This window comes from Sinocyclocheilus grahami, unplaced genomic scaffold, assembly GCF_001515645.1.
Source record: "Sinocyclocheilus grahami isolate Dianchi unplaced genomic scaffold, SAMN03320097.WGS_v1.1 scaffold486.1, whole genome shotgun sequence".
Classification (NCBI taxonomy): domain Eukaryota; kingdom Metazoa; phylum Chordata; class Actinopteri; order Cypriniformes; family Cyprinidae; genus Sinocyclocheilus; species Sinocyclocheilus grahami.
The window spans coordinates 475003-501629 of record NW_015505665.1 but is presented as its reverse complement, the minus strand read 5'-3'; the positions used below and the strand labels follow the sequence as shown (position 1 = coordinate 501629).

The following is a 26627-nucleotide window of genomic DNA, read 5'->3' as shown; positions in this document are numbered from 1 at the left end:
ATTATGCAGGTAAATCCTATTGATGATTTCTCAAGGGCTCTGTGTTGCAAGGTCAACACTACAGAGACTATTGCAATCTACTATAACAGAAATAAAGGGCAGGGTCAAAGCCACGATAATGATCCTTCAAGATGATCCGAGCTGATACTTGTGAATAAAGCACGTACATACACTTTCAATATGTGCATAAAACATACTTCAGCCTGGATACAACATAAGTTAATTATTTGCTCAGACCTCAACAAGGAGCCTCAGCACAATAATCTTCAACTTTGTGCCTTGCATATCTGGGCGCCGAGGGGCACAGTGACAGCTGTTCATCACGACGACAGTAATACAAGACGTTTCTATCTCTCCACACCATCAATTTGCCAAGCCTGGACATTGATTTATTCATAGCCATCAGTATGCATCATTTGTCCAAATTACAGAGAGGAAATATTGACAGAAGATAAATAAAAGATAAACTGAGTCACTTTGGACAGTGTCAGATACATCTGATTTCTGTACAACCCATTATAAACAAACCGAAACAATACCAAAAGACATCAGCTGATAACTAAAGTCATTTGCCAGAAATGAATTCACAATTTAAGGATAAAAGCACCAACATCTTACTCATCTCTACCTGTATTAAATACCAATATAGACAGAATGTCAAACTGTAAAATTCCTTGGCAACCTAAAGCCTGCATTTCCAGGCTGAAGGCATTGCTGACAGCAGATATCAGCTGCTGCATGACAAACAGATCATGCAAATGACCTCTGATGGATTCAGAAGCGGGGATCTTACGGTCTATCTGTCCACACCTGTGCTACATGGAAATGAGATTTTAATTCAACCAGACCACCTGATAACAGCAAAACACTGACTGAGGGTCTGAGAAGCTGCCATCAAAGATATATTTATATATTAGGTATCATCTTTTGAGTATCATGATCCATCACTTTACCAGTTTTTGCATCTTCCCAGCTGCCTATAAGGCAGAGCTTGGATCTCATCAATAATGCAACGAAACATTATGTTTATGCAATTCACACAATGACAGAGCACTAGTACACTATAGTGATTGTAGCCACATACTGACAACGTCCCTACAAGCATACAACAGCTTGTGCCCACTAAAAAGCATGATGAGAGTTATTTAGGTTAAAATACATAATAGACTATAGTATAGAGAGTGTAAAAAGGCAATAAATACTCACCTTTTGATTCTGTTTTGTGCAGCCTCTTATCGCTTCATGGTAGCACAGCACACAGGAAAAATAACTGTAGTGCCATGGTGATATGCAAATTAATGGATCACGCTGAATACAAGGACATTTATTATTCATAAATTACTCATGTTTATGCAAATTAGGTTACACTACCCTACTCAAACAGGAGGTTGGTAATTTATTCTGTCTTGCTTCATAAGCTTCAGTGGCTTTTTAAAAAGGCAAATATCTGATCTAACACGGTTATTCATGTTAAAAAAGTAAATTGTCATCAACATACATTTTTATCAAAAGCTTTTATTTTTGTGTAAAAATAAGTCGTTTAACAAGGTTCAAACATTTAAACCAAAATCTTAGGACAAATTAAACCTTAATAATGTAATACATATTGATGAAACTGAAAATCTGGGTTAAAAAAAAACAAAAAAAAACTACTTGATGGAACCACGTTTCCAACTTACTGTAGGGCAGGGATCCTCAAATCTGGCCCACGAGATCCTCTTTCCTGCAGAGTTTAGCCCTAACCCTAATCAAACACACCTGAGCATCCTGATCAATGTCTTCAGGATCAATAGCAAATCACAGGTAGGCGAGTTTGATCAGGGTTGGAGCTAAACTCTGCAGCGCATTGGCCCTCCAGGGCAAAATTTGAGGAACCCTGCTGTAGTGGAATGGGTTATAACCATAAACACTTGGCGCCCCCATGTGGTCATCTGAGAGAGCGTCTGTCCCGTTATGATTGTGCGGAAATAAACAGTTATATTTACACTACAAATTGGACCAGTCTCTAAAAATCGACAAGACACATCAGTCCATATGCATGTTAGGCTTGAAAACCGTCACAGAACTTCTCAAAACATTATCAACCTCTTTTTCAAATTGATGAAGAAGTTTAAAGTCGCAGAATCCTCTGTACAGTAACCCAGTGGCCAGTGTTTTCATAGCCTTCTTCATTTGCCACAGTGAAGGTACCGTGACCGTGTGTAAATCCCCGTTAAGCTCAGCCGTGACCACTGCCGGTTCAAGTTTCGGAATGTCTAGATCCGTTAGTGAGTCACTTTCATCGTTAGACTGGTCCGTTATGCGCTCATCAGATTGTTGGAGAACACGATCGGACGCACTTGTGTCCTCAGTTTGGTCGCTTTGTGGATTTTCTGAACCCTGGTCGAGCTGGAACATCTCTCGTGTTTTGAAGCGTGTCGTCAACCACTCTGTGCTCGCCCTGGAATTACAGACACCCATTTCTGTAGCCATTTGAGTCGCTTTTTTACGAATCGTTGAATCAATACTTAAACTACTTCAGTCTGTGTGCATTGAATTTATTTAATATACGAGTTTCACAATTTGAGTTGAATTACTGAAATAAATGAACTTTTCCATGACATTCTAATTTGAGAGGCACCTGTACCGCAATTCCGTCCTCACTAGAAGTATCGATCCACCTCCAGAGTGCAGCTTCGACTCGAGGCGTCTTGCGAGATGGAAAGACAGTCCTAGAAAGGGTCGACTTGGCATTTTTAATATTCCTTTTTCGAAGCCAGACGCAAAGCAGAGGCCCTGATGTTGAGCAAACGTTGGTCATATTTCTCGAGTATACGCTTCCTTTCCTGAATTGGTCTACGTTAAGTATTTCCTCGTGGCCATGTTCTTCTTCTTAGAAGTGATGGGGATTTGAACTCTGGCGGCGATTCTTTTAAGTCGAATCTTTTCAGTGAATCGGTTGAACCGGTTCGTACACGAATGGCCTCTTGTGCAGTTAGTGACTGCGGTCAAGCCAGCCGCCAAGTCGAAAAGCACGGTCAATCTAGCCGCCACGTTATTTCGAGGGTCGCGCATAAACTGCCTATTACGGTAAAACCATCAGAGAACTGATCTGAATGCAGTGCTCCTCATCCAGCGAACGCGATTCCCCCCCAACACACAGTCAGTAACTGTCTGATGTTGAATACCAAAATAAAAGCCCTCCAATACTCATATTACAAAATAAGAGCAAGAATATACGCTTGCTGCATCTCTACATTCAAAAAGCTATAAAAATAAAAGCTCTGGATTGCACAGACCAGTTCCACCTCAGATTGAGAGTACACCTTCCCACGATGTCAGCTGCGTCGTTTCAGGACTGTCTGATTTGGAATTACAAAATAAGAGCTCCCACAACTTCTATATATATGCAGTTTGGTCTACATTCAAAAAGCTATAAAAATAAAAGTTCTAGATTGCACAGACCAGTTCCACCTCAGATTGAGAGTACACCTTCCCACAGTGTCAGCTGCGTCGTTTCAGGACTGTCTGATGTGGAATTACAAAATAAGAGCCCCCACAACTTCCATATATATGCTGTTTTGTTTCTAATTTCAAAAAGCTATAAAAATAAAAGTTCTGGATTGCACAGACCAGTTCCACCTCAGATTGAGAGTACACCTTCCCACAGTGTCAGCTGTGTCGTTTCAGGACTGTCTGATTTGGAATGACAAAATAAGAGCTCCCACAACTTCTATATATATGCAGTTTGGCATTGATGATGTAACAGTCACAAAGACCATCACTGTCCGGGCCAACCAGAAGCCGTGGCTAACAGGGGAGGTCTACGGACTCCTGAAGACGCGGAACGCTGCCTTCAGAGCTGGAGATGAGGTGGGCCTGAAGACAGCTAGGGCCAACCTATCCCGCGGCATCAGAGAGGCTAAGTGACAGTACTCCAGGAGGATAGCCCATCATTTCAGCGACTTACTGACTGTGTGTTGGGGGGGAATCGCGTTCGCTGGATGAGGAGCACTGCATTCAGATCAGTTCTCTGATGGTTTTACCGTAATAGGCAGTTTATGCGCGACCCTCGAAATAACGTGGCGGCTAGATTGACCGTGCTTTTCGACTTGGCGGCTGGCTTGACCGCAGTACGTAGAGACGCTCCGTCTGTGTCTGTGTATCAAGGATGGTCGTACAAATATCAAATGGTTTTAAAAGATTGAGCTATTGATCTCCTTCAGAAATTTCTGGACGGCCACTGCCCTGCTGAGTGTAGCTCCAATACACCCTGCTGGACGTTTCTAGTAACGTTAATCCTCAAGACCCTGATTAGCTGGCTCAGGTGTGTTTAATTAGGGTTGGAGCTAAACCCCTAGGGCATCAAGTGAAATAATTGCTGAATTGTTTGTTTGAACTGGATCTTTTAAACAAACTGTTCAAAAGAGTCGATTCACAGAAATGAGCCAGACTCGTGTGAGTGAGGAACACAATCGACATCATCCAAAGGCGACTAAAGGTGGCGTGATTAATACGCGACGGTTCTCGCGCATGTCTACTGTTGAAACCTTGGTTTAAACAGATCAATAGCTCAATCTTTTAAAACCCTTTGATATTTGTACGACCATCCTTGATACACAGACGGAGCGTCACTGCCTGCCCAAGAGGGTGAGATTGAAATAGTTCATCCTTAGGATGAACTGTAATTATAATGAGATCTGAAAACATTGTTTAGTTAACTGCCTCGGTAACGCAATACAATAACTTGAATACTAGTAATTCGTGAGTAGTAGAATTCTATGTGTATACTCGTCTGCTGCCTACTGGACTTCTGCACGAGAGCTAAATGCACGGATCTGGTGTGTAATCATAGTTGTATTCTTCTAATCCACAGCCTTGCATTCAAGATGTATCACAACAGCTCTCAGAAGAAATTCTGGACTTATGATAAAGAGGAAACCCTAGATAAATTAAGACTAGAAGCTAATCGGAAGTTTTGTTTAAAAGGCATGTCCAGTGGTAAGGTAAGTGGCACCTGCAGGGATTCTCTATATGTATTTATTTTACATGAAGTCTACAAAATATACTTTTATCTACCTATCTATCATACAGTAACCCAGTCATTTATAGTGTTATCAGCATAAACATCAATCACACTTTGACTTTATCTGTTTTTCAGCCTGGAATAAATGAATCCAGGTTTCTTGATGATCAAGAAGAGAAAGTGCTTTTCAGACACTATGAAAAGAGATTGCTAGACTTCTGCGCTATGTTCAAGCCTGCGATGCCTAAATCTGTTGTGGTAATACATATCACTTTTATCAGTTAAAGATGAGATCATCTAGCGTGCCGTTCTTGCTTTTTTTATTTTTAAACTTCTATATGTTTTTCAGGGCACAGCTTGTATGTATTTTCGAAGATTCTATTTGAACAACTCTTTAATGGAGTATCACCCTCGGACGATAATGTAAGTGTACTGATTTGAGTGATATATATATATATATATACGATCCTGAGTTATTAGAGTTGTGACCTTCAAGTCCTACTTTTGCAGGTTGACATGCTCATATCTCTCCTGTAAAGTGGATGAGTTTAATGTGTCCAGCACTCAGTTTGTGGAGAACCTTCAGGAGAGCCCTGCAGGACAGGAGAGGGCTCTAGAACAGATTCTGGAGTACGAGCTGCTTCTCATCCAGCAGCTCAATTTTCACCTGGTTGTTCACAATCCTTATCGGCCCTTGGAGGGCTTTCTGATTGACCTGAAGGTGAGGCTAAAGCCTGGTTGTAGACAGTCCCGCCCCTTGTTTGGGCCAATGTTATGATGTCTGGCTGCTCAAACATTTTTAACAGATTATTTAACTGAATTTAAGTGCATGGTTTCTGTATTCTCAGACCAGATACCCATTGTTAGAAAACCCAGAGATGCTGAGAAAGAGTGCAGAAGACTTTCTCAACAGAGCAGCAATGACGGATGCTGGACTCCTCTTCTCTCCGTCTCAGATCGGCCTCACTGCCGTCCTCAACAGTGCTGCACGTGCTGGCCTCAAGATGGAGGCGTAGGTTCCTCCTTCAGCATTCAGAGATTCTAGCAGTTGAGATGGTAGGACGTTAAAAAGTATTTTCTTTGACATTAACAGATATTTGACCGAATGCATGGGGCTTAAGGAGGATAAAGAGACCCTCTCAAAGATGTATGAGTCAATGAGACGTAAGTATTTTTCTTTTCTTTTTTTTTTAACTGTTAAAATGTCTCTAAATAAGAGATGAATAACTCTGAACACTTCTGCAAAACTGTCATAAAAGGTCTCAGATATTCAGTGGGTAAATCTGTGGCCTATAACTTCATCAAAGTTATTTTATGAGAGGTTTATCTCCTGAAAGATCCATTTTGTTGTGAAATGCCATTTTGAAGAATAAAGACTCATTCGAACCCTTCCATACTTTAACCCTATGAAGACTTCATGCACACTACTCAAAAGTCTAGAATAATTTGACTGAATTTATATTTCTAGTGATAATAAAAACCTTTTGATTTAAAGACTTAAATGGCCAACAGACTCGTTTTAACACTGAAGACTGGAGTAATGGCTGCTGAAGATTCAGCTTTGCATCACAAGAATAAAGTACATTTGAAAATGTATTAGAATTAGTTTATTTTAAATAATTATTTTCAAAATTGTACTGTTTCACTCTGTTTTGATTAAATAAATGCAGCCTTTGTGAGTGAATTCTTTCAAAAATATAGAGAAAAACTTGCCAACGTAGTGTACTGTATATCCATACATCAGAAGTTTTGATTTGTTGTGTGTTGTGCAGAATAGTAACTTATTGGGCAAACCAGTTATTTGGAAGCTTGCTGTATTAAGGACAACTTTTGTCATCAAAGATTATTATTTACCTGTTATTGGTCATTAAGGATATAAATGTACAGTGTGGACCATAATATTGTGTCTGTTTTCATTATAGGGATAACTAGTCTTATTAAAGCATACGAGCTTCCCAAAGCTGAGGAGGTCAATACCTGCAAACAGAAACTGGAAAGGATTCATGCTGAATTTGCTACAAACTTGTGAGTATTTGTTGGAAAATGTAAAATCAATGATACGACCCTTACAGTTCTAATCCGATCGGTCTGTTTAAAAAGCACACAAAATTAATTGTACTAAGAGTTTTATTCAGCCAGGTTAGTAACTTTTTGTTTTGTATCTAAGATGCAAAAGTTGTGGTTTTGGAGTATAAAATAGAAAAATAAAAATACATGAGCTGAGTGATATACACACACACACACACACACACACACACACACAAAGGTAAATCTGCATCATACTTTTCATAGATTTGCATTTAGAAATGCAGCTGTACACGGAATGAGTACAACGTGAGCCGTTTCATGTCAGGTGTAGTGAATATAAACCTTCTTACACTAACATAAATGTATCCCCATGTTTTTGGGACATGGCACAATGGTTAATCCAGACTTGTACTATGGTAATCACTGATTACAATGATGTATATCAGAGTACCATGGTATCGCCATCTCCGTTGTACAATGGTACCACTGCCGTCCAGGAGTCAGAGAGTACAGGACAATGCATCTACTTGTCAAATCGATCAAATTTGACATTAAAAAAACATAAACTGTAGATAAGTTTTGAGGTTTTACATAATTCAAGGAGTAATAATACACATCAAGAAACAGCCAATTTAACTGAGTTTGATTAACACAAACAGGCTGATATAATAAAATATATAGTTTTCTAGTCAGTAGGTATTGATGGTTGACTTTTGTGATGTGAAATAAACCAGGAAGCCCAAAATCGACTTGCCCCATTCTGGGGAAAAGCTTTAAAATTAATTTGAGCTCGGGTTTGTTGCCATTGTAGGTTAGGTGGAAGAACAGGGGGCAGGTTATTAAAAGTGGACGCATGCATCAGCCTTGTGTAATCTATCCTCCAAAATTGAATCGGTCTCACTGATCTGCTCATGTATCTCATACAAACACTGGTTTTGAGATACAAGCCAGGATGCAGCATCTTGTCAAGCGAAGCAGCTCAGAAGGTAAGATAGGAATCTTTAGGATCTAAGCCTACCTGCATCTGAAACCGCAGCTGAAAACAGGAAGAGGTTGTGCGGTAGAATTGAGTGTAGAAAGTTTAAGGCTTGCACCATAAGTGCATCTCGCTTTCCTGATGGCCAAGAGCAATGCAGTGCCAAAGTTCTTGCTTGCTACAGATGCCAGTCAGTCTAGGGCTCACGGCTCCCAGGTTGGTTGTACCAGCGGTATCAATCGAACATCCAAGTTGATTTTGCAGCATTTCAGATTTACACTCAATTTTGGTTATTCTGTTGAAGATTCATGATTTTCAGTGTAGGGAGATCCAATAGATAATTTCTACGAAAATAACATCTCTACACATCTCTTTGATGGCTCAATTTTGAATCTGTTGGTTTGAGAGATTGAGATTGGCAATGTGTTGCCTAACTAGAGTCAAATCATCCACCATCTTCCTTTGCATCTGGGGAGAACGAGTCTTGCTGTCTTTGCTACCAATCTTTTCTTTCAGAGGATCTGGATAGTGGTTGCTACAGCCATAAAGGTACATTCAGTTCTGCAAAATAAAGACAAAATTGGGCATGGTGACCTTTCAGGATTAAAGGCATGGTTCACCCAAAAAAGAAAATTCTGTGTCATTAATTACTCACTCTCATGTCGTTCCAAACCCGTAAGACCTTCGTTCATCTTCGGAACACAAATTAAGATATTTTTGATGAAATGTGAGAGCTCTCAGACCCTGCATAGACCGCAGCGCAACTGTAATGTTCCCAGGTCCAGAAACGTAGTAAGGATATCGGTAAAACAGTCCATGTGACATCAGTGGCTCATCTTAGCTACGCTATACGTTTTGAGCGTGAAGAAAACAAAAATAACATAATTTATTTAACAATTCTTCTCCCTTGAATTACGTCTTCCGCCATTTTAGAGTATTACAATGCATAAGTACGCTTTCCCCTAAGTGTAAACCACGCTGATTACGTTCATGCACACGCTTTCTCCTCCGAACGTAAACAATGCTGATTACATCGATTACGTTCTTGGGTACTCTCCAAAATGGCGGAAGACGTAACTCGGGGGAGAAGAATTGTTAAATAAATTAGTATTTTCTTTGCGCTCAAAGTATTCTCGTAGCTTCGCAAAACTGAAGTTGAGCCACTGATATCACATGGACTGTTTTACCGATGTCTTTACTACATTTCTGGACCTGGGAACATTACAGTTGCGCTGCTGTCTATGCAGGGTCTGAGAGCTCTCACATTTAATCAAAAATATCTTAATTTGTGTTTTCCGAAGACGAACGAAGGTCTTACGGGTTTGAAACGACATGAGGGTGAGTAATTAATGACAGAATTTTTATTTTAGGGTGGACTAACCCTTTAAGTCTTGAGGGATTGATGGTAAGCTATAAGAAATGTAAGGCTCTTTCAGAAGGCCATGGCATTGTAATGCCTACATGCTATTGATCATCTTGATCTTCACACTGTGGGCACAGAATTTCTTCTAGTTCACAACAGTTATAAGTCTGTTATTTCTGTTGAGGCTACAGTTAAAGAACAAATTGATACGGACGGAAACTACATATAATTTGGAACTACACAGTTATGAGCTACAATGATGCACAAGATCGCATGCTTAGATGTGTGTGAGAGTGATGGGTCACCAAAGACAGTTACTAAATGAATGCAGTCTTCAGATGATAAGTTTATGGTTCTGATGCTTTCCTCTGTCCATGTCCTTCAGAAAAAGAAAACATGGATATGAAGATGATGATCACATCGTGAAAAGGCAGATGGTTGCTGAGGAAGTAAGTTTATTTGAAGATCATTTGTTCCTCAGATGCACATCTTCTGGCTACCGCTTGAAGCTTACGGATTTTCTGTTTTGCAGGAGTGGACTGATGAGGATTTTGATGCATTGTGATGATGAAGTTGTTTTAAAATTGGCAACATCCTCGACCGTTATTTCATGAACAGGCTGAGTTATTCCATTTGCCATCACTGACAGAGGATGCCCTTCTCAAACTAGATTGTAAATATTTCCGCAAAATGTAATGTAAATCTTTTTCTTCTGTAAAAATAAAACTTTTTTTTTTTTATTCTCATAATTGTTGGGTTATTTTATTAACACACTATTACCATGAGCACAGAGCATTTACACTACTGTTCAAAAGCTTGGGGTCAGCAATTTAGTTTCAGAACGCTTTTCAGCAAGGATGCATTACCTTTATCAAAAGTGACAGTAAAGACATTTATGCTTCAAAAGATTTGTTGAATATACTGTTCTTTTTAACCTTTTCCTCAAAGAATCCTGAAAAAATGTACCACCACAGGTTCCACATAAATATTATGCAGAACAACTGTTTTCAACTGATGATAAACATATTCATTTTTTTATTTATTTGAGCAGCAAATCAGCATATTAAAATTATTTCTGAAGTATCATGTTACACTGAAGACTGGAGTAATAATGCTGAAAATTACATTTTAAAACAAGTTAATTTCACAATCCTACTGTTTTTTTTTTTTATTAAACTTCTCAAATGTTACTAAAAATCTAAACCTTTTGAATGGTAGTTCAAATCCACTGGATGAGCAACAACTGCCTGCAACTTCAATTACTGCTGTAAAAACAGTACTTTTTTTTTTTTACAGCCTTTAATCATTTAACAGACATCTTACAAGACACACACACAGTCTCCCTACAGAAAAGTGGGGTTAAAGGGATGTTCTGGGTTATGCTCAATTGACACGTCACAAATTCTGTTGATAACCATAATAATGGTTCTTTATTCAAAATCAAGAACTGAAAACAGACAAACACTAGAATATTTTTAGAGGAGCACAATAGCCGTCTTATTTTCAAAAGCGGTTTTCACGAGCTGATCTGAGACAGTCAGTACATTATAAAACATGTTTAATAAGTGCATGCATTCCTGATACAATCTTTACTATCATAAATTTTACTGCTGTAAACATTTTTTACCTTGAAAAATTTCTCCTGAGAACATGTCTGGCTTTGAATTTGTCTCAGGGAAGACTGAACTAATCAAACATTGTACAATATGGAAAACAAATCAGGTTACCTCAAATTATATACTCATGATTCCAGCAAGATAATTTATTGTGATATAAAATAATCATACTCTCTGAGAATGATAAAAACAAAATCCAGTCTACAGCACAATTCGAACTAAATGGAACAGGAAAAAGAACACTAGTCGGAGTACATTTAGCATATTCATAGCCATGTAAATCAGTAACAAATTACAGTATAAAAAGCATTTTAGCTCATAATCCAGTTATAAAGGAGAATCGTTGCAGCCTTGTGTCAGTTCCGTTTCAGATCAAGCAGATGAAGAGATGCACTTTGGCAACCTGTATTTAAAAACATCATTCTGTCGACTTAATGGGTCATTCGTTGGACCCGTCTGTTAGATTGATATGTACCCAAACCGAACGATCTGGTCGTGTGATTATAAAGTCATTGGTGTTAGACTACAGAGTCCAGCCGTTTTGTTTTGCAGCTGTAGTTTGCATAGTTCTCGTGGCACAGACAATGAGGCGGACGAAACGGGATGATGGAAGATATGTGGAGGGTGGGAGCTGGCATGGGGATGAGGGTGGAGCATGCTGGGGTCCCATTGGCTACTCCATGGAGATGGAGACAAACTGACAGACAAAATGACGGAGGTGGAACTACCTGTTGCTGTTGGATATGGCATATTGCTCCTGTTTCTGCTGGAGGAGCTCAGTGATGGCCAGCAGCTTTTTCAGCACGTGCTGTGAAGGAAGGAAAGAGCCAACAAGCAATGATTGCATTCAAATCTTTATCTGCAGGGTTAAAAAAATGGCAGAGTGAAGCCGAAGGAAATGTCTTGTTTTCTTAAGATCACAACTTGTGACGTGGTCTTGTGATGCTGACAGACATTTTCTAATCCTCTGGTGGCCTTTTCATGAATGTCTGCACCAACAATGGTGTGTTTTGCACATACGTGAGTGACATTTCAGATTTACTGAGCTTCAATGATAAATAAAAACAGCTAGATGGAGAACAACGGAACTGAAAAGAGTGCAGGGGTCTCTGGATGTTTTTCTGAGTTGACACCAACTTAAAACTGTAGCGCACATGAACTATAGGCCTCAGTAAACTTCCAAGGGAGCCTCAAGCTCACTTTAAATGATATAAAGTTAGAATAAACAATTTAAAATAATGTTTTTTTGTCTTTGATCTGAAAAAGTCATGTAAATTAAATTTTTTAAAAGCCATGCCATGCATTTTTTTTAATAACAAATACAGATTTTATAGGTATGCCCAAGCTCTAAAATATTGAATTGGGTTGAAATTATATATTTAAATATTTTTTTTTAAATCCTTATGCAGTAAATCATGAGCAACTGGAAAAATCATGTATATTCATGTATTGAAAAGAATTTGAAGAACATTAAGCTATTAAAACTAGAATCCTAAATGTATTTAATTTGAATTATAACTCTTTTGGTTGCTTATTTTAATCTATGGATTCTGCTAGTTTCTGTTAAAAAAAAAATCTATAGTAGCAAATATATCATGATATTTTTGTGGACAATGGACAACTATTATAGGTCATTTTTGAACTTCTATTCAGTGCTTTACCTCTCTGCAGTAACATATATGAAATAACAATATTGGTAACACTACAATAAGGTAATGTATTAACTAACAAATTCTGTTGATAACCATAATAATGGTTCTTTATTCAAAATCAAGAACTGAAAACAGACAAACACTAGAATATTTTTAGAGGAGCACAATAGCCGTCTTATTTTCAAAAGCGGTTTTCACGAGCTGATCTGAGACAGTCAGTACATTATAAAACATGTTTAATAAGTGCATGCATTCCTGATACAATCTTTACTATCATAAATTTTACTGCTGTAAACATTTTTTACCTTGAAAAATTTCTCCTGAGAACATGTCTGGCTTTGAATTTGTCTCAGGGAAGACTGAACTAATCAAACATTGTACAATATGGAAAACAAATCAGGTTACCTCAAATTATATACTCATGATTCCAGCAAGATAATTTATTGTGATATAAAATAATCATACTATCTGAGAATGATAAAAACAAAATCCAGTCTACAGCACAATTCGAACTAAATGGAACAGGAAAAAGAACACTAGTCGGAGTACATTTAGCATATTCATAGCCATGTAAATCAGTAACAAATTACAGTATAAAAAGCATTTTAGCTCATAATCCAGTTATAAAGGAGAATCGTTGCAGCCTTGTGTCAGTTCCGTTTCAGATCAAGCAGATGAAGAGATGCACTTTGGCAACCTGTATTTAAAAACATCATTCTGTCGACTTAATGGGTCATTCGTTGGACCCGTCTGTTAGATTGATATGTACCCAAACCGAACGATCTGGTCGTGTGATTATAAAGTCATTGGTGTTAGACTACAGAGTCCAGCCGTTTTGTTTTGCAGCTGTAGTTTGCATAGTTCTCGTGGCACAGACAATGAGGCGGACGAAACGGGATGATGGAAGATATGTGGAGGGTGGGAGCTGGCATGGGGATGAGGGTGGAGCATGCTGGGGTCCCATTGGCTACTCCATGGAGATGGAGACAAACTGACAGACAAAATGACGGAGGTGGAACTACCTGTTGCTGTTGGATATGGCATATTGCTCCTGTTTCTGCTGGAGGAGCTCAGTGATGGCCAGCAGCTTTTTCAGCACGTGCTGTGAAGGAAGGAAAGAGCCAACAAGCAATGATTGCATTCAAATCTTTATCTGCAGGGTTAAAAAAATGGCAGAGTGAAGCCGAAGGAAATGTCTTGTTTTCTTAAGATCACAACTTGTGACGTGGTCTTGTGATGCTGACAGACATTTTCTAATCCTCTGGTGGCCTTTTCATGAATGTCTGCACCAACAATGGTGTGTTTTGCACATACGTGAGTGACATTTCAGATTTACTGAGCTTCAATGATAAATAAAAACAGCTAGATGGAGAACAACGGAACTGAAAAGAGTGCAGGGGTCTCTGGATGTTTTTCTGAGTTGACACCAACTTAAAACTAGCGCACATGAACTATAGGCCTCAGTAAACTTCCAAGGGAGCCTCAAGCTCACTTTAAATGATATAAAGTTAGAATAAACAATTTAAAATAATGTTTTTTTGTCTTTGATCTGAAAAAGTCATGTAAATTACATTTTTTAAAAGCCATGCCATGCATTTTTTTTAATAACAAATACAGATTTTATAGGTATGCCCAAGCTCTAAAATATTGAATTGGGTTGAAATTATATATTTAAATATTTTTTTTTAAATCCTTATGCAGTAAATCATGAGCAACTGGAAAAATCATGTATATTCATGTATTGAAAAGAATTTGAAGAACATTAAGCTATTAAAACTAGAATCCTAAATGTATTTAATTTGAATTATAACTCTTTTGGTTGCTTATTTTAATCTATGGATTCTGCTAGTTTCTGTTAAAAAAAAAATCTATAGTAGCAAATATATCATGATATTTTTGTGGACAATGGACAACTATTATAGGTCATTTTTGAACTTCTATTCAGTGCTTTACCTCTCTGCAGTAACATATATGAAATAACAATATTGGTAACACTACAATAAGGTAATGTATTAACTAACATGAACAAACAATGAACAATACATGTATTACAGTATTTATTAATCATAGTTATTGAAAATACAGTCGTTCATTGTTAGTTCACAGTGCATTAACTAATGTTAACAAGCACAATTTTTTAATGATTTTAATAATGCATTAGTAAATGTTAAAATTAACATTAGCTAAGATTAATGAATGCTGTTCATGCTTAGTTCATGTTAACTAATGTAGTTAACTAATGAACCTTATTGTAGTGTTAACACAATATTTAATAACACATACAATAACACAATTATTTCCATTTCAGGGCTTTTCTGAACAAATGTTGATGTGTGATTAAATTGACAGGCCTGATAAATACATTTGCTTTATGAAGGCATTTTCCATAAAAGTCCATTGATAACGTGAAAATAAAACAATAAAAAAATAATGCAATCTTTGTGGGTTTCTACGGATAAGAACTTTTAAATAAAAGTTGTAATTATTAATTTAATATATTTGCATGACCAAGAAGTTGTGGTGAATAAAGTATTTTGCTGTTTATGAATTTAGTGTACAGCATTATCACACAGCTCTCTGGAATAAGTGATTCTTTCTGACTAGTCAATAAAGACATTCTGTTGTCAAATATTCCTGTTAACTGATTTGCTATATAGCTGTGCTATCTCTGAAAACACTCTGCTATTATTTTAACTTATGAAATAAAACAATTTCAGCTAAAATCCATATTATTTGACAAGTAGCTGTGTTATAAGCATGATAATAAACAGTCAGTCTATACATTCATGTCAGGGTCATTTGATAATGACCGGCTGACTGCACATTATGTCTTATATATGCCCTACCTTTACTTATCATAAGAGAGACACATACCTGCTGTACTCCTCTCTCATTGCTGAGGGTGCGGAGTTCATCAGAATGAGTAGCACAGATCTCATGCAGGGCAGCAAGGTCACGGGACAAATCAGTCCTAAAGTGCTCGGTAGATTCCGGGAGATCAGGAACATTCTGGAGAACGAGCACAGAGAGAATGTTTTAGGAAAGCTACTTCACACACAGCTCATAAACTGAGCCGCAGGCAACCCATGCTGCTTTAAAAATGGATACAGGGCAGTTTACCCCCAGCTCATCCAGAAACATGATCATCCTTTGTTTGTTGTTCTTGATGAAAGGATTCACCCCCTCCATGTAGGGCTCCTGCAACACAAACACATCACGACAAATGCATCTCAACATTAGCATTCACAGGACCCTTTGACATCTATTCAGCTTAAATCATTTTCTAACACAGTGTGAAAATCCAAACACCTTAGCACCAAATTCCACAAGATTGGCCAAGTTCTGCACAGACTTTGCTACCAGGGTGAGCGTTCGACCTGCTGTGGAGGATGGAGGGTCTGCAAAGACAAGACACATTTTCATCATTGTTGATAACATACTAAACAAGTTGAGGTACCAATGTTAATTTCCTTTTGTACACTTTTTTGGACATGGCTTTTGCACAAAAAAAGTCCTTAAAATTCGGTCTTTTTTTTGTCATGTCACATTAATTTGGGTTTGCTAATGTAGTCTTGTTGTTAATTAGCTTAAAGGGGTCATATGATGCAATTTCAATTTCTCCTTTCTCTTTGGAGTGTTACAAGCTCTTGGTGCATAAAGAAGATCTGTAAAGTTGCAAAGACTAAAGTCTCAAATCCAAAGAGATATTCTTTATAAAAGTTAAAGAGTCAACCACACCTACCTAAAACGGCTCATTCTAACACGCCCCCACATGTCTACATCACGATGTGAGAAGATTTGCATAACGCCGCTTAAAGGTTCACGCAAAGAAAGAAGGCGTAACTTTTATTCTCGCTGTAGTATTGTTGCTGCCGCCATGTCGTGAAGACGCTGTGTTTCATTGTGCTCTCTTTGTTTGGACCAATGCCGGCTGTTCTGACTCACAGACTGTAAGCACGTTTTCATTGAAAGGATTTGCAACTGATGATTCAAACGCAAGTTTTGAGCAGTGCAGAGTAGTGCTTGTTTGTCATTTCTCCGATCACAAATGCATGGTTTTATGTTTACGCGGCGCGATGCAACGCAACGCGTAAAAAGACAGTATAAGTCATTGCATCACAGTATGGTGAGGGGCGTAACATTTCCATCACACGCTTGAGGTATTCGGCCAATCACAACGCACTGGATAGCTGGCCAATCAGAGCACACCTCGCTTTTCAGACCGATGAGCTTTGTAAAAATCGACGCGTTTCAGAAAGGCGGGGCATAGAGGAGAAACAATAATGTACAGTATGTGGAAAATAATGTTTTTTTAACTTTAAACTGCATAAACATTTCATTAAACCAAATACTGTTCTTTTTAGCAATATCATATGACCCCTTTAACTAAATAGTCTATGAAGTCTAATGTTAACTAAAACTGACAATATATTTGTGGAAACTGTGCTACATTTTTTTTAAAAGAAAAGTCTTTGATTTATATATATATATATATATATATATATATATATAAAAAAAAAAATCAGTTGCTGACCCCAAACTTTTGAACCAAAAAATTCTCAAAAAATATACAATTAATTTGAACACTTCTAAACAACTTCTCATATACTTAAATCTGATAACCTGAATCAAATACATTGTTTCTACATTTTTCTTTATCATTAACTTCTTGCATTTTAGCCAACAGTATATGTATATCGGAGTCAAATTAAATTACAATTTCATTAAAAATACATTACTAATCGTTACATTTTTGTTATGGTCTTATGATCTTACATTTTTGTTAGAATTTTAAAACCCTTCATTTACAAAAACATTTTTTTTTTTTTTATATTTTGTTGCATCTAAATGTAAAATGCGCAGTAAATCCATTTTCATATAAAAAATACGAAAGTCTTTTGACTTTGCCTCACTATGACATTTTTTGCCTTTTACACATTTGGACCGTTAAGTGCTCTTCTATCAGGTGCAGAATGAAATATCTGAGTGGGTACTTGACCTAGATATGCTGCATCTGCTATGCACTCACCAGCAATGATGTTGAACATTCTGGGGTTGAGAATGGCAGGGCAGATGAGTCTCAGGAAGACAAAACCACTGGATGACAGAGACAAACACATTTTGACGCTTTGCAAGATGTTCCTCTGTAAACATGAACAAATGTAGCTTGACAATGTGTTACCTCACAACTCGGGTCCTCATTGTAGTGTCGGTAGGCCATTTCTGTTGCACAGACTTCTGAAGACAGCCATAAATGTACCTCAGAGTCCTTAGACAGGGAGAAAACAGACAAACTATGAATACTGAGCTTTGTACCATAAAGAAGCGTATAATCAATTTAGCATTCCATAGTAAGGATGCACTGAAATAAAAATAAATCTGGTCAATATAATAAGCTGATAATTATTTTCTTGTTATGCCTGATGACCAATAAAAAAGATGTTAAAAATTAATTTTGTCTAAAAAAAAAAAATCATATATTAAAGTATATTGAATTATATTATTTTGCAAAATGTTGAGGTCAAAGCTTTTTTTGAAAATAAATTTTGTTCTGCAAGGATGCATGAAATTTAACAAAAGTGTCAGTAAAGACATTTATAATGTTACAAAAGATTTCTATTTTTAATAAATACAGTTATTTTGAACTTTTATTTTGAACATTTTTTAAAAAATGTATCAGTTTCAACAATAATATTAAGCAGCAGTTTTTAACATTGATAATAATAATAAATGTTTCCTGAGCAGCAAATCCGCATATTAGAATGATTTCTGAAGGATCATGTGACACTGAAGCCTGGAGTAATGATGCTGAAAATTCAGCTTTTGCCATCACAAGAATAAATGACATTTTAAAACATAAAAATGAAAACATTTATTTTAAATTGCAGTACCATTTCACAATAGTACCGTTTTACTGTATTTTTGATCAAATAAATGGAGCCTTAGAGATCATAATAGACTTCTTTCAAAACATTAAAATCCAATCCTAAATGTTTTACTAGTAGTGTATATTACATAAAAACATTTCTATTAAAGAAATAACATTCTTGCGTTGTCCATTTAAATGAGTAATTCAAAATCTAATAATTAAATATCTAATCTTGACCTAGAAATATCCTATATTTGGCAAATAAAATAAAACAATTAATTAAATTAATTCTCTACTCTATATAGAAATTATTTGAATGAAACGTGATGCCATGGGAAAAAAAAATAAGTATAATATTTACTATAGGCAGTGTTTGTACTACAAGGCAGTAATGCTGATAGGACTCTATATGGTGGTGCGCTCTCATACTTACGGGGGCAAGATCTCAGCAGCCATAAATATCTTCTCCACCAGCTCCGACAGGATGTTGAGTAAATGAACTAGATTCAGGTTAACATCCTCATTCTTCTCCAGTTTAGATGGGTTCAGCTATGGAGGAAGACCAGAAAACACTCCAGATGAGGGAAAAGGATTCTGACTGCTAGTTTAGGATATTCTCTATTCAACAGAACCCCAACAAAAGACGATTTGCCCAAGGCTTTGGAGAGAACATCATGTTGATGGATTTGGCTCAGAAAACACTGAACACAACACATCAGAACAAGGAGATGAGAACTTTTACAGATCTGAGGCACAATGGAGCAGGATGTTAACACTGGGACATGTTTGTCCACTGAACATGATCATTGTTTAGTTCCATTACTTCACAGGACTGCTTGCTCTCCATGATCTTCAGGATGGTGTCTTTGAGGGCGTGGTGGACGAAAGGAGTGGCTGTGGCCTTCATGTACTGCTCCATCAAAGTACTGGCCAGAGTAGTGGCACGGAACAGTGTCGTGGCTTCATCTGCAACACCAAAACAAAAAGCTACATTGTAGGGATGTTCACGATAAACAATGGCCAATTAAAAAAAAAAGGTAATGTCTGAAACATTGCACAATCCTTTTCTATGTTTTTTTTAATATAGCAATAAATTAACGTTACACTAATCATTCAATTTATACTGAACAGGCTAAACATTTTAAAATTCAGTAGAAAATGTATAATGAATGTAATATGAACTAGAGGAAAATACTTAAATTTATAATTTTTTAAAATTATAAATTACACCACTATTCAAAAGTTTCTGGTCAATACATAAAAAAAAAAGTTCACCAAGGCTGCATTTATTTGATCAAAAAAAGTCCAAATGTAATATTGTGAAATATTATTACAATTTAAAATAATTTATTTGAAATGTAGAATATTTTTAAATGTAGTATTCCTGTTTTTTCTTTTAGAAATTATTTTAATATGCTGATTTGCTGCTCAAGAAACATTTCTTAATATTTGCGTGGAAATCGTCATAATATTTTTCAGGATTCTTTGATCAACTGAATATTAATTAGGCCATGCTAATGTTGCTTCATAACCTTCCTGCAGAGTCAAGTCACAATCGAATTAATATTCACGAGTCAAACTTTTCCCATGATTGAAAAATTCATCCACATACCAAACTGAGTCGGCACTACTAATACTGGTATCGTGACCGCTCTTCTCTGAACACACTGCACATTTTCAATGTGTCTGATTGCTCAGTCTATTACATAAACAACTGTTCATTGCCTGAAAAGTGGAACTGTATAAAAAACACAAATAAAACTGTCAACAGCTAGAAGATGATGAACAAGCCTGAGGGAAGCTGCCTAGCCTCAATGCAGCTGTGACATCTGTTTGCTGTTGAATACTGAACTGTGAATAATACAAAGAGAGCCCTACCCTCCATATTAATTTCTTTGTCATTCAACGTCCTCAGTAACGGAGCTTCGGCTCGCTCGTGTCTTAAGATACGGAGCAGGATGCTGGCCAGCAGGGTGCGGTCCTGCCCACACACGTGAGCCAACGCATAGATCACGTGATAGTCTCTTTGCAGGATGAGCTGGGGATGGACAGTGAGAGAATGTCAGCAAAATATACTTTTATCAAAAGGTTAAGTGCTCAAAGGCACACATGTAATAGTTTAAACCTAAAATCCTTTAATAGCAGACCATGTCTTCAACTACAAGGCCACATCCCCTTCTTTGCAAAGTGTAGAAAATGACCATGTGTATGCTCACCTCTTTGAATTCACTGTACTCTTCCTCAGGCATGATCTTCTCCATGGAGTATCGCACTCTTACGCGGAGTGAGCCTGGCTCGATTCCCTTCAGCGGCACATAGGAGCTCAAAGGAAACCACTCATCGATCATCTGGCCCCTCTGCAGCTTGCTCAGCTGGCAACGCATGAACACTGAAACAATATAGAAGAGAAACAAAATAGAGAGGAGCAGAAGTCATGCTTTGCTTCATCTAGTACCAGCAGAGGGTGCACTTTTGCAAGGAAAAGGAGCATAGGGGATGTTAAAGGAATGTTGCTGCAGAAACTGAAATTGAACTCTATGGTAATCGACAGCAACACACTGTCAATTACCACAGACAATAACTTATACTTATAAAAATATCAAATCAAGTTGCAGTAACATTTAAAATGCATAGTGCCAAGCCATAAACATCAAAATTATATTCAATAAACCACTGCTCTAAGTTTGGGGTCAGAATCTTCTACTAATTACTTAGCTTTTTTATTCATTTAGAAATCAATACTTCTATTCAGCAAGGATGCATTTCTGTTTCAGATTTCAATTTCAAATAAATAGGTTTCTTTTGAACTTTCTATTCATTAACAAATCCCCCAAAAACATGCATCATGGTTTCCACAAAAATATTTAGCAAACATAATAATAATTATTAATAATAAATGTTTCTTGAGCACCAAATCAACATATTAGAATGATTTCTGAAGGATCATGTGACACTGAAGACTGGAGTAATGACTGCTGGAAATTCAGCATGGTCATCACAGGAATAAACTGCATTAAAAAAAATTAAATAAATAAATTACTGTTTTTACTGTATCAAACAAATGTTGTCTTGTTGACCATAAGATACTACTTTCAAAAACGTAAAAAATGACTCTAAACTTTTGAACGGTAGTGCACATATAAATAATAAGGATGTCAATATAAATCTTGATATAAATAGATTAAAAAACTCCACTAACAGAAATTATATTAATAACAACTAAACATTTATCTAACTGTACAGCTTAAATAATACACACAATTTAATTTATACTAGTTATTTAACCAAACTAACTTTAACAGAATTTCACATTTCTGCTTTTAAACCCTTGACATTGCAAGTGCATTACTGTAACCACAAAAAATCCTTAATATTTTCCTTTTGCCACACATATCTTTATTGGATACATTTTTATTTTATTTAGAAGTATGTTTTATTTTTGAGTGGTTAACACCAAGACTTGTTAACTTGTTTGCTTATGTCCAACAATCATTCTTCTAATCAAAAACAACAACAACAACAAAAATAGTCAGCTAGTATCTAATTTCATTTGCCTGCCAAAGTGCATTTTTATTCACACAATGCTTGCCGAGTGTTAATTTTTGGACTCAGTGTGAGGTATTCTCAAAAATAAATCTAACAGAATAATTATATGGTAATGAACAGGCAATGATACTCACAGATGTCACTTTCTTTGCTCTTCTTGGTCTTGTTGCTTAAGCTTATTTCAAATCTGTTGATGTCGCTCGACAAGTCGCTGTGAGAGAAGAACAGTAATCAGAACCTTAATCGAGCATCACTTTCAAAGCCTCCAAATGAGTCTTGAGAATCACAATGAACTCACTCAAAGATGAACTCCTCGGTGAACACAGGGTTCTGTCCCTCTCTAGGATGAGTCTTCGCCACCTGCACACTGTTCAATGAGATGGTGCAGTAGGGGTTGGTGAAGTGTTTGATGGGAAGTTTGTGGGCCTCCTCCACATACAGGACTAAACTGCTAACCTAAGGTGAGAGAATGACACGCAAATGTTAGATTTTTCAGTGCTCTGTAATGAATAAGTGATGAGATGTCAGAGGCAGATGACATGCGGAGATCTTTTTCCAAAAATATGCCTGTGGTAATGAAGATGATGATGTTCTTTTTTAGATTTAGCCCAAACTGCGTGACTGGGATCAGGTGCTCTGAAAGCGGTTTTCATCACCCTGCTCACCAGCATCCAGACAGCTCAGCTGTGGCCCCTTCTGACAGCACATTCAGTGTCATCTGAACACCTTAACTCATGATTACGGGAACAGAAGCTAGCACTTAATGAAAACAGTGAGACTTCTCTCTTACCTGACGCAGACGCTTGCTGAATGTGATCTGTAATGGTTTCCTAAGGTTATTGCAGAACGTCTGCAAGCATTTCATCCAGTCCTGTGAATGCAGGACACAAGGTTGGTTCAAAGACTTATTTATTTATCACTTTTAAACAGGCTTGGTTCAGACATGCAGTAAAACTCTGCAGTAACAATTATGTGGCATTTGGGCCTCAAATCTGTTTAGTGTGTAGTGTCTTTATTTCTTTTTAATTTGGGGTACATTTGAAATTAAGATTAGTTTTTTTGGGAAAGAAATTAATACCTTCATTAAGCAAGGATGCATTAAATTGATCAAAAGTGACAGTAAGGACTTTTATATTGTTACAAAATGTATGTTATTTCAAATAAATGCTGTTCTTCTGAACTTTCTATTCATCAAAGAAGCCTGAAAAAAAATGTATCATGGTTTCCACAAAAATATTAAACAGCACAACTGTTTTCAACATCGTTAATAATAAGAAATGTGTCTAGTGCACCAAATCAGCATATTAGAATGATTTCTAAACTATAATGTGACACTGAAGACTGGAGTAATGGCTGCTGAAAGTTTTGCCATCACAGGAATAACTGACATTTTAAAATATATTCAAATTGAAAATCTTTATTTTAAAATAAAAAATATTTGACAACATGTTTTTACTGTATTTTTTTGATCAAATAAATGCAGCCTTAGCGAGCATTTTTACTTTTACTAGATTTTTACATTTTTAAAGCTAGTATGTATATATACTGTATATGTGTGTGTAGAAGTGATGTAGTACCTGTGCCTGTTCAGGTGTCTCCCCAGCGAAGTAGAAAATGTACTGCTCCTCGCTAAAGTGCTGAACCACAATCTGGAAACAGTTTGGCCTGGGCATAAAAACAGCATCAACATGAAACATGTACATCAATATTGCTCCTTAGTAAACTGGCACCAAACACTGTGGACACTTAAGCTATACTTAAATGTTTTAATCTTAGAAATGTCTTAGAATTACATACAAATATGTAAATTACATAAAATATCAAACCAAATGGCATCTGCAAACAAATTATGATCAGATTTAAGGACACCAGTGACTTGAGTTGCATTACAATTGCATACCTGCCAAACAGACTGTCGTGGACCCCGTACACAGAGCACACGCTCAGATCGATTAGTCCTTTGGGTTTGGTGGCTCGTTTCTCACTTTCAAAGTAAATGAGCTGAGCGTCGTTGCCCTCCAGGATGAAGTACAAATGCTTCCAGCGCTTACCCTTACCTGTGGAAGTACAAGTGAAAAGGTAAGCAAGATGCTTCAGACACATTACTCTACTTGAACGGTTTAGAAAATTCAGTTTAAAGCAGCCAAACCATGGGAGAACATCCGATTTATTTGTCATGAATTTAAAAGACAAGTATGTTAATTTTTGCACAAGGAGCCTGTATAATACAATGTTTTACTACACATCAAACCAGCTGAATACTAAATACAGCAACAGCTTAATGTCAACAAGAAACAACAGATTTCTATTTGATTCACAAGCTCTTGATTTGAGTCCAATGTTTATTAGAATTATTTAGATATTGAGTCATTTGGTTATATATCAGGTACAGTATGTGCTAATTTTTCATAGGGGAAAAAGTCCATCAAGTTTATGGACACTGAATGACTTTTCTGAGCGAAGTTTACCTGTTTTATGACTGATTATATGAGACATGATGCATTTCTGTAATTTGTACTGTATCTTTTAACATATTTTATGATGTTAATTCTTGATTATTTTGTGCTGTAACTAGTAGATCTGTCATGCCACGTTAAGCGCCAAAATGACATTCATTGTTTAAATTTCCTGATAAAGTTGGCAGAATTTGAAAGCTGAGACTTTGTTTTATATCACAAGTAACAAAGCTTATTGTGATTGTTGGATGACAGGCATGCTACAATTAATGTTTAGTGAAGTTTTGTTCATGCATCAACTGAAAACAGCAAGAGGCTAAAAGATTTCTGGGATCTTGGGATTTAAGAATCAATAAAAATCGATAATTGATCAATCCAGCCCTAATCAGAACTATATGAAATCCATTTTACAATGCACAACAATGAGGTACATACTGTATACTGTATATCGACTGCAACGCCTGAAACAAACAGATCTCACTACTTGCAGAACACCTCATTTATTTATATCAGCACTTTTTAAGAGGAAAGTGAATTTGTACACGGGGAGTCTGTATAATGCAGCCAGGATTTGAAGTATAAAGACTTTAGCACACATTAAACCATCTAAATATTAACTACAAACAGCTGAATACTAACCAGACAAGATGTCAGAACTAATTCAGATTCATAGCCTTTGATCAGTGAGCACACCTCACAGAGCGCCAAATCTTTTATTAAGCAAAGCCACTGTCATTGAACTGGACAGCTGGTAAACGCTTTGCTTTTTGTTCTGTGTAGCTGATCCTGAGCTGTCTGTGATGAGCCTTCATGTGCATTTCACAGGTGATCAAAGACTGTCATGGTTTGACAAAACCACACTCACATGGGGCTTACGTGCTACAAATTACCCACATCCTCTCGTGCACTGAATTCAAATGTTACGAGTATGTGTCAAACAGCCTGATAGCCAGCAAAAAGTCAATGGATGCAGCTGGCTGCATAAAAGTAGCCTGCGGTACCTTTGTTGAAGAGAAGATATCCTTTCTTGACAATGTTTTTGTAGAAAGCATCTTTTGTTTTCCGTCGAATAGTGTTATAGATTTCTCTGCCGTCGACCAAATCGGAGAGAACTTGCTCTTTTTGCTAAACGGCAAAAAGGACACAGTATTATGCTTATTATTGAGATGATCTTCAGCGATATCGGAGCTTATTGGTATGAGCTTTCATTTACCTGGACAGAGACAGGATCTTTCAGAGTGTAGCTCTCCACGATCTGCTCTTTTCGGTAACGTTCGATAATATCGTCAACACTGCCAGGAAAAGCATCGTTTAATTAGAGACCAGCTAAATGTAAAGCTGAGTCGTTTTTATGACTTAAATAAGCTCTGCAGCATAATATATGGGACAGGGTTTAATCTCTAAAATGCTTTGTTCAGCACCAGGCAGCAAAAATATTTGGACAGGCATATTTTAAGAGTATATGACTGAAATCTGTTTAGTTATTTGTAGTGTGAGCAGAAATGGTGTTTGCAGGCAAATTAATGAAAATAAAATGTTGTGCGTGTATAAATTATTCACCTCTGTATGTAATAAACAAACACTTAAAGGGGTCATATGACGCGATTTCAAGTTGTCCATTCTCTTTGGAGTGTTACAAGCTGATTGTGCATATATTGCAAAGACTAAAGTCACAAACCCAAAGAGATATTCTTTATCAAAGTTAAGACTTTGCCACGCCCCCCTAAAACGGCTCGTTCTAACACGCCCCCACATATCTAGGTCACTATGTGGGAATATTTGCATAATGTGCCCAAATGTGCACGCAAAGAAAGAAGGCGTGGTTTCAGTAACCGCAGTTAGTGTTGAAGCAGCCATGTCAGGGAGACAATGTGTGTTTCTAGGCGAAAGCAAAAGCACTTTATTTGGCCTTCCGAAAGTAGATGCATTTAGGAATCTTTAAGATCACTTACAACAGAACAGCAATGCATTTTATGGACGACCATTTCGTGAACCTAGGAGAGGAGGTAATTCTGACTTTGCTATGACAATCTGGCTCTTCTGAATCAGCTACTGTTTTGATATTAGTTTAAGTATTTGCTATTTACTGTTTTTGCGCATCGTGTGTGTGTGTGTG

General features: G+C 37.0%; 2 protein-coding genes and 1 pseudogene across 4 annotated transcripts in view; 1 reads left to right on the top strand and 2 right to left on the bottom strand.

Moving 5' to 3' along the window:
• Positions 1-1527: 1527 nt before the first annotated feature.
• Positions 1528-2862, bottom strand: LOC107553915 (uncharacterized; annotated as a pseudogene).
• A 1506-nt stretch (positions 2863-4368) lies between these two features.
• LOC107553924 (cyclin-H-like) lies at positions 4369-10093 on the top strand. 2 transcript variants are annotated; one of them, XM_016236268.1, is made up of 10 exons: positions 4369-4480; positions 4856-4985; positions 5141-5263; positions 5355-5428; positions 5516-5726; positions 5854-6017; positions 6099-6169; positions 6928-7030; positions 9758-9821; positions 9905-10093. In XM_016236268.1, the coding sequence occupies exons 2-10, from the start codon at positions 4869-4871 to the stop codon at positions 9935-9937; spliced, it is 960 nt and encodes a 319-aa protein (XP_016091754.1). In that variant the 5' UTR covers positions 4369-4480; positions 4856-4868; the 3' UTR covers positions 9938-10093. The 2 variants fall into 2 exon arrangements, with proteins under 2 accessions (XP_016091754.1, XP_016091753.1); XM_016236267.1 differs by having other exon boundaries at positions 4369-4629.
• Positions 10094-12789: 2696 nt separating this feature from the next.
• The window catches only part of LOC107553923 (ras GTPase-activating protein 1-like), a 42718-nt gene continuing 28880 nt past the window's right edge, over positions 12790-26627 (bottom strand). For both annotated transcript variants that reach the window (XM_016236265.1, XM_016236266.1), the window contains exons 9-25: positions 25725-25803; positions 25513-25636; positions 23956-24112; positions 23633-23720; positions 22846-22926; positions 22354-22511; positions 22190-22266; positions 20726-20898; positions 20388-20547; positions 19333-19475; positions 18943-19058; positions 17823-17909; positions 17670-17737; positions 15950-16038; positions 15761-15838; positions 15515-15649; positions 12790-13742 (exon numbers count right to left, since the gene is read on the bottom strand). In XM_016236265.1, coding sequence (XP_016091751.1) covers positions 13659-13742; positions 15515-15649; positions 15761-15838; positions 15950-16038; positions 17670-17737; positions 17823-17909; positions 18943-19058; positions 19333-19475; positions 20388-20547; positions 20726-20898; positions 22190-22266; positions 22354-22511; positions 22846-22926; positions 23633-23720; positions 23956-24112; positions 25513-25636; positions 25725-25803 — 1897 coding nt within the window. In that variant the 3' untranslated portion in view covers positions 12790-13658. The remainder of the gene's footprint in view (positions 13743-15514; positions 15650-15760; positions 15839-15949; positions 16039-17669; positions 17738-17822; positions 17910-18942; positions 19059-19332; positions 19476-20387; positions 20548-20725; positions 20899-22189; positions 22267-22353; positions 22512-22845; positions 22927-23632; positions 23721-23955; positions 24113-25512; positions 25637-25724; positions 25804-26627) is intronic.

Excerpts from the sequence above, each read along its gene's own strand:
- LOC107553924 (XM_016236268.1), top strand. The coding sequence starts at position 4,869 with ATGTATCACAACAGCTCTCAGAAGAAATTCTGGACTTATGATAAAGAG. Across the intron at positions 4,986-5,140 it reads AAGGCATGTCCAGTGGTAAG|CCTGGAATAAATGAATCCAG; the intron begins GTAAGTGGCACC and ends TCTGTTTTTCAG. Across the intron at positions 5,727-5,853 it reads GCTTTCTGATTGACCTGAAG|ACCAGATACCCATTGTTAGA; the intron begins GTGAGGCTAAAG and ends CTGTATTCTCAG.